This window comes from Otolemur garnettii, unplaced genomic scaffold (genome assembly GCF_000181295.1).
Source record: "Otolemur garnettii isolate 467f Iridium unplaced genomic scaffold, OtoGar3 scaffold00365, whole genome shotgun sequence".
NCBI lineage: Eukaryota > Metazoa > Chordata > Mammalia > Primates > Galagidae > Otolemur > Otolemur garnettii.
Genome location: NW_003852760.1, coordinates 61,843 through 69,457, shown reverse-complemented (window position 1 = coordinate 69,457; position 7,615 = coordinate 61,843). Strand labels below are relative to the sequence as shown.

At 55.3% G+C, this 7,615-nt stretch overlaps 1 protein-coding gene across 1 annotated transcript in view; it reads right to left on the bottom strand.

Annotated features, from left to right (window-relative positions):
- The window catches only part of PAPLN (papilin, proteoglycan like sulfated glycoprotein), a 33,373-nt gene that overhangs the window by 16,195 nt on the left and 9,563 nt on the right, over positions 1-7,615 (bottom strand). The window contains 8 exon segments of the mRNA XM_023509117.1: positions 1,634-1,775; positions 1,950-2,132; positions 2,550-2,757; positions 3,664-3,790; positions 4,164-4,293; positions 4,450-4,622; positions 5,260-5,383; positions 6,177-6,307. Coding sequence (XP_023364885.1) covers positions 1,634-1,775; positions 1,950-2,132; positions 2,550-2,757; positions 3,664-3,790; positions 4,164-4,293; positions 4,450-4,622; positions 5,260-5,383; positions 6,177-6,307 — 1,218 coding nt within the window.

The window sequence follows — 7,615 nt, the reverse complement described above, 5'->3', positions numbered from 1 at the left end:
ACCCTGATTTGGTCATTACACTATGCATGTAACGAATATCACAAGTACCCCCATAAACACAATTATTATATATCAACAAAAAAGTGAAAAATAGATACATTAGAAAGTATATGATGTTTGGCAGATCAGGACAAAAAAGAATAGCAATAGAGGTTATTTCCTTTACAACTCAGCCTGGCCTAAAACTCTTCCTTCCTTTCCATGGGAATCTTACCTGTCCCTGGGGCAGACTCAAGACCACCTTCCAAGAAGCTACCAGGGCCCTGGGGAAGAGAGTGGCTCTGCCCACAGCCAGACCCCAGGAGTCCAGGGACTGTCCTGCTAGTGAGCCTGGGGGCCAGACCAGGCCACAGGCAGGGGCGCTGCAGGTGAGCACAGGCCGACATGGCCTCCGCCACTACCATCCATCTTTTTTCTTTTCTTTTTGAGACAGTCTTGCTCTATTGCCCCTACTAGAGTCCAGTGGCATCACCTTAGCTCACAGGAGCTCCTGGGCGGTAGGTTGGTGGAACTCCAAAAGCAGAGCAAGCAAAGGCCACTCCATTTTGAACATGAGGAACTCCATCTTGGCTGTTCAGTGACCTCTGCTAAAACCACTCCCTTCTGGGACCCAGCTAGAAGAAAGGAGGAACTAGGGAACACAATGGCTCCAGGGCAGCTAAACTATAAATGAACAGCAGCAAGTCAGAGGAAAGCCAGCTGGAACTGTCCCTGGCAACAGTCACTAGCACACCAAAGTAACACTCTCCCCCTCCTACCCTACCTAAAACCTTTAAAAGATAAGCACTCTTGCTGTTGGGGGCTGATGCCTACTGAGTCTCAGCCTGCCAAATAAACTTCAGCTATTGCTCTATATCTGGCTTTGTGACTCGATGAAGCCAGCTGCTACCTTACATTGAGCTCAGGGGATCCTCCTGTATGAGCCTCCTGAGTAGCTGAGACTATAGGCACCCACTACCACACCCAGCTCATTTTTCTGTTTTTAGTGGAGTTGGAGTCTTGGTCTTGCTCAGGCTGGTCTCAAACTCCTGACCTTAAGTGAGTCTCCTGCCTTGACCTCCTAGGGTGCTAAGATTATAGGTATAAGCTGCTGCACCCAGCCTATCATCCACCTTTTGTTTACACATGTACCAAGCCCCCTGTGTGCTCCAAAAGTCATTCCACATGCCTGGAAATTCACTCTTTTTAACCCATTGTACAGATGGGCAAGCAGAGAACCAGACAGGAGAGGCCTTGCCTAGGGCTGCAATGGAGTGGATTTGAACCAGAGTCTGCTGCTGAGCCAAGGCCACTGGTTCTTTACCACCTGCCACAAGCCTCCATCAAAATCCTGTCCTCCCCTCTCCTTAGGGTCCCTGCCGCTCACAGACTCCTTCACTACCGTGTCAAAGCTGAACACACTTCTCTGTAGTCTCCTAAGGCCGGCCCTGCAAGGTCCCCCTCTCAGGCACGACCCCAGCCCTTCTTCAACGCTCCATGCTCACATCAAGCAAAGGCACATGGGAGCTGGAGCTACAACTCTGGTCCTGGGGACTGGCTAGGTGCAGGCCTAGACCTGCAGCAGAGAATGCTCTCTGGGTTGGCAGAGTGGGGGAAAGGTCAGGCCAAGCTCCTTGCGCCCTCCTGTCCTTACCCTGGGGCAGATGGCAGGGCTGTGTGTTACAGGGCTCCAGGTCCACAGGCCGTGAGTGCTGCAGGCTTCCACAGTGGCTAGGCGGCCCGATGGCACAGACGACCTGTCGCCTCCGAGTGCCCGAGCTGCAGCTCTTGGAGCACTGAGGCCATGGGTGGAGAGAGGCCCTGAGGATGGGGTTTGGGGGCACCCACGAGGACAGAGGAAGGGGAAAATGCCCAGTAATGCGTGTCAGATCCCAGGATGGGAGACACGTGCAGTCACCTGCCAGAGACCCACGGACCCGGGGCCGGGCAGCAGGCACAGGGGCACTCACCAGTCCCCAGGCACCAACACGCCAGGCCTGGCCAGTGAGGACAGGACAGTCCTCACCTACACAGGGTTCAGTGAGAGTGGGCTGGTCCTCCAAGGAGCATGCTGTGGCATGGAGCAGAGACCCCTCATCACCTTGGCAAGTGACATTCCGCCTTCGGATGCCAGCACCGCAGCTGACAGAACACTGTAAGGACCGGGCTGTCAGCAGGAGCTCACTCCTGCCCAGAGGACCCCTTGCATGGAAGTAGACAGAACTGTACTGCCCATGACCTCTTTCCCGGGCCCAGAGATGCTAAGTCACTCCCTTCAGGTCACATAGTCTGACCCATGGCTGAGGTGTGTTCTCCATGTCCCCTTGTTGGTAGCTGGAAGCAAGAACTAGCAGCCCTCAACACCACTAGCTCCTCCCTGGCCCCAGACAACACACCTGGCTTCTTCCTGCCAAAGCAGACCCTTTCTCACTCTGCTCCAGGATCCCTGCTTCTGCTCCCAGCCTTTGCCACAGCTTCCAAGTCACTCTGCCCTCCCTAGGATCCCGGTTTCCATAGCAGAGGACAGACCCCCAGCTCTGTCCTGCTGCTGCCCAGCCCCGGGGCCTCACCTCTCCCCAGGGCTCCGGGCTCCAGGCCGCGCAGCGCCACAAGTTGCAAGCCCGTGTAGCAGGGGGCTTCTCAGGCAGGCTGGCGCACTCAGCCTCCTCAGTGGCCTCCTGGTCACCAGCCCCAGTGGAAGAGACACAGTAGACAGAGCGAGCCTGGGAGCCGCCCCCACAGGAGGCTGAGCAGGGCATCCACGGCCCTGTCTTCCAGCTGATAGGAGTGGGGATCAGGTGAGGCTGGCCCACGAGTAGGGGCTGAAGCTCAGCCCTGAGGGGCAGCAGCCACACAGGAGCATCCTGAGGACCCCACCTGTCCCGTTCCCTGAACATCATGCCTGCATGAAGACCAAGACCAGGCCCTCTCTGGTGTTCTCTCCACCATGCCCAGCTCTGAGTGCTGCCTTCAGCTGTGTTGTCCTTGCCTGAGCACCCCTTTCTCACCAGGTCCTCTCTCCCCAGTCAGACCCAATTCCCTTCAGGTCTGGCCATTGCCAGGCATACCCTGAGGGGCTGTCGTCACTTGTGCATAGAGCAGCTCTGACCCTGATGGCAGGTGCAAGGACCCAGAGGAAAGGGCAGCTCCCACCATACCATGCAAAGCCAAGCCCACCACCATTCTGTGAGGCTGGGCAAGGGGTGGAAATGCACCAGCTCTGCAGGCCTCAGATTACCTTTTCCCATATACACACTGGGCCCCAGCAAGGTGCCACACTCTAGGCCAGTGTAGGTAAGAGGTTCTTTGTGCACGAACAAAGCCGTCGTGGATACTGATAGGTCCTTTGGCCTAACCCTGGCCCACCCCTCAGCATCTGCCCCCGCCAAGCTCCCTCCTGGCACAGACAGACAGGGACCTCCAGTACCCTCCCTGGCCCTCCTGCCACCAGTCTGGATATCCTGAGTAATTTGTCAGCAAACAAGGGTGGAAAGAACAGCCCTGGGCCTCATGCTCAGACCTTTCATTGCCTCCCTCAGTGACAGCTGCCACTCCTGACCCTGGCCACAGCTATGGGGAGCCTTAGGCCGCCCAATCTCTTTGTTCTACACATAAAGCAGCTGAGGAACCCCTTCCCACCCAAGTCCTGGGCCTCTCAGGGTTGGGGAGCTGGTGAGCCCTCACCGCTTGGTCTGCGGGCATGGGTGAGGGTTGCAGGAACGGCGATCAGCTGGCCGTGGCTGGTGCTGGCACATGTGGTCAGGATAGGCCTCGCCATCAATGCTGCAGAACACCAGGCGGGACTGGTGACCTGGGTGGAGGCAATGTTTAGACACCAAATGTATTCTCCATGCCAGGCACCATTCTGGACACACTCTGACAGTCATTCCATTAAGTCTCAAATGATCGCCCCAAGTTGCAGATTAGGAAACTGAGGTTCAAGAGTTTTAGCTGTGAAGTCCTGCTGACACCTGGTCACTGGTTCTAGGCCTGGCCTGGGCTCCCAGTGGGGCACTGTCTCCTACAAGGTACCATGGGTTCTAGGAAATCTCTGGTTCTCCCAGCTTAGGCCAGGATCCTTCATGGTATGCCCCAGATCCGTGGATCTTCCAGCAGAGGACTGCTTGGATAAGAGCTGGTGGCACCTAGGACCCACTCCCCACCTGAGCTGTCTGCACCCTCACCTTCACCACACTCAGCACTGCAGTCATTCCAGGAACTGTGGCTCCAGCTGGGGCCGGGGCCAGGGCCCGGCCAGCGCAGGGGCAGGTAGTACTCATAGTGCACACCGGGGTTGGGCTCCTGGCTGAGGAGCTGCCATGGAGGGTCCTCGTGGAGAGGTCTGCTGCCAGGGGGTGTCCCCCACACCCAACAAGCCTCTTGCCCAACTTCATTTGTGTACAGGGCCTGGTGGCTCCTGGGCACTGAGAGCCACCCACTCACTCTCTCCCCCTACAGCCCAGCTCTCACCTCGATGACCAGGGGCTCTGAGGTGGGACCCCGGGCATGCAGCCGCTCAGGAGCCAGGTCCCCCTCAGCACCCCGCTCATACTGCAGGAGGGTGCTGGCCGCAGGCAAGGCCCTGGCAGCCTCGATGGTCCAGTGCCCATTGAGGTAGTACTCTCCTTGAACATTCTTCACCGCTGGGTGAGACGGCCTAGTCAACTGCGGGGGGCAGGAGCATGCCTTGCTCTTGTCCCCGCCATCCGCACACACCCAGGCCCTGACCCGAAGCTCTCACCCAGGAAGTTCCTGCTGGCGGCAACCTCCTCAATGCGGAGGCTGGTGGCCCCCCTGGGAACGATGAAGATCTGGTTGTAGCCTGACAGGCAGAGACACAGATGTGGTGTGCTGAGCTATCCCTTCCCAGGCACGAGAACCACAGGAAGGAGCCCCCCACCCCCACCCCGGGCTCTAGTGCTGGCAGCAACTGGCACAGCATGAGGTGGAAGGGCAAGCTCTCCCTGTAGACAGGCAGGGCTGGTCTACTTGAGGAAACAGCTTTATGAAGGCCACAGGGACAGGAAGGCTCAGACACCCAGATCGGCCAGGAGGGGAAGGGACTGGAGGGATATTAGCTGGGGCAGAGACTGGACTAGTGAGCAAAGGTCCTAACTGAACAGCATGGCCTCCACCCTGAGGCCATGGGTGGGGCTTTAGACATGACCTGAGGTGGCCAAACCTCCTGGGTGCCGTGAGGCCACTTGGCCTGGAGCCTTGGCAAGGAAGGAAAAGGCAACAGACCCTTATGTGAACTGTCCTCTGATGTGAACTGCCCACCTCTGCTGAGGTCATTGGCATCAAAGGTGCCTGTGACGGGGAAGCAGGTCGTGCCGTCACCCCCACACTGCAGACACTTGTCCTCCCGCTTGGATGAGTCTAGCTCATGGTCACAGCCAACAACCTGCCGAGAGTCATGGGAGAAGGCATCGTGGACAGGCCAGGATCCAGACCCCAGCAGCTGTTCTAACCCCAGCATCTGGCAGGCCAGGTGGGACAGGGGTGATGGGCATGATATAGCCCCATCAAGCTGGGGGTGGCTGCATAAACTTTGGGTCTGGCCTCAGGCTGATGATCCATTCTCATCTGTCTACTTGGCTCCTATCTCCCATTCTCTGGCAACTATACCCTGTTTTGCTTTGGGGGCCACTTTTGTCCCACAGAACATGAATGGAGGTCCCCAGTGTGTGTTTGAGTAAGCCAGAGTGGCTCAGGCCAAGTCAGAGGTAACCCCAGATTGCTGGAACTCCCAGGAATGAGGATACCCTTTCCTGGGAGTCACAGACTGGTATGACAGAAGCCTGGAGTCTTCCTCACATCTCCTGAAAGGGCCTACCTGATCCTGATGCAGACAGAAAGGACAGCAAAGGTAAGATGAGAGAAGAGACATTTCCAGCAGCATCACTCAGGTACCTACAGCCATCTCTCAATATTGGTTTGTTTTTCTGGAGTCAGTTTTAGCTGGGTTTCTGTGACATGCCACCCAGAGGGCTTCTCTTGCTGTGGGAGTAGCATTCTTAAAGGGCAGAGAAAGGCAAGGGAGTCACAGGGCATCTGTGGTGGCTGCAAGGCACCTTAGGAGCTAGGCTTGGTGTCCTGGTGACTTAAGACATTGAGCTTATGACAGCCACTTGCCCTGCTCATGCAGGGAGACACCCACCTGCACTAAGTCCCCAGCCAACCAGGGCACAACTCACACGACAGCTGCCATCCACACAGACGTCCCGGCTGCCAGGCTCGCAGGGTGTCCCGTCCACCACAGCCTCTCTATGCTTGTAGTAGAAGTTCTCCCCTTTGGGGATGCAGTTCAGCTCACACTTGTTTGGGGCTGGGGTGGACAAAAGGGGAGGGCTTCGATCTCAAGTTTCCACGCTGCGCCTCCCCAAGGCCCAAACCCTGCCCTGGCACCAAAGAAGCATAGATCACAAGAGGCTGGAGAGAAGCCCCCAGAAAGATCCCTACCACAGCTCATGGTAACCTCAAAGGCTCAAGCAATCTTTCTGCCTCAGCCTCCCAAATAGCTGGGACTGCAGGTATGTGCCACCATGCCCAGATAGTTTTTCTATTTTTAGTAGAAATGAGAGTCTCACTCTTGCTCAAGCTGATCTTAAACTCCTGAGTTCAAGCAATCTACCCACCCAGGCCTCCCAGAATTCTAGGGTTACAGGTATGAACCACCACACCCCGCCCTTATTCTATGTATCTATATATACACATTGTTTAAACAATCCAAAAGTGCAAACAGCATTATAATAATCTCCATGACAAGGAAGCCACCTTCTACCACTCTTTTTAGACCTTCTGTATTCCAATTTTTCTAGAATATGAATATACTCTATTTATTTTTGAGACAGAGTCTTGCTCTGTCACCCTGAGGAAAGTGGTGTCATCATAGCTCACAGCAACCTCAAATTCCTGGGCTCAAACAATCCACCTGAGTAACTGGGACCACAGGCACCTGCCACCATGCCCAGCTAATTTTTTCTATTTTTGGTAGAAATGGGATCTCACTGTTGCCCAGGCTGGTCTCGAACTCCTGAGCTTAAGCAATCCTCCTGCCTCTGCCTTCCAGACTGCTAGGCTTACAGGCAGAGCCACCACGCTCAGCCCATAAATTACATTTAAACATATGTCTATCTCAGGATCCAGAGGAGGACTGAACGCCAAAGGACTCCACTGAGGCCTCCTTATGGGCCACACACACACACACACCCACATACACGGACACAAACCTTCATTGACTTGGAACCTAGAGTACCTTAGAGTTTTCAGGAGTCATCTGCATCTAACTGTGAAAACTAATACTCAGGATTATCCTGACCTAAGGTGGTTTTTTTTGTTTTTGTTGAGACAGTCTCATTTTGTCACCCTGGATAGAGTGCTCTGGTGTCATAGCTCACAGCAACCGCCAACTCTTGGGCTCAAGCAATTCTCTTGCCTCAGCCTCCCTAGAAGCTGGGACTACAGGTACTCGCCACAGTGCCTGGGTATTTTGTTTGTTGTTTGTTTAGCAGACCTGGGTTTGAATCCACCAGCCCAGAAACATGTAGCCGGTGCCCTAACAACTGAACACAGGCTCCCGGCCCTAAGCTATCTTCTGACTCCCTTAAAACGTTTAAGTTACTTATGTGTTGGG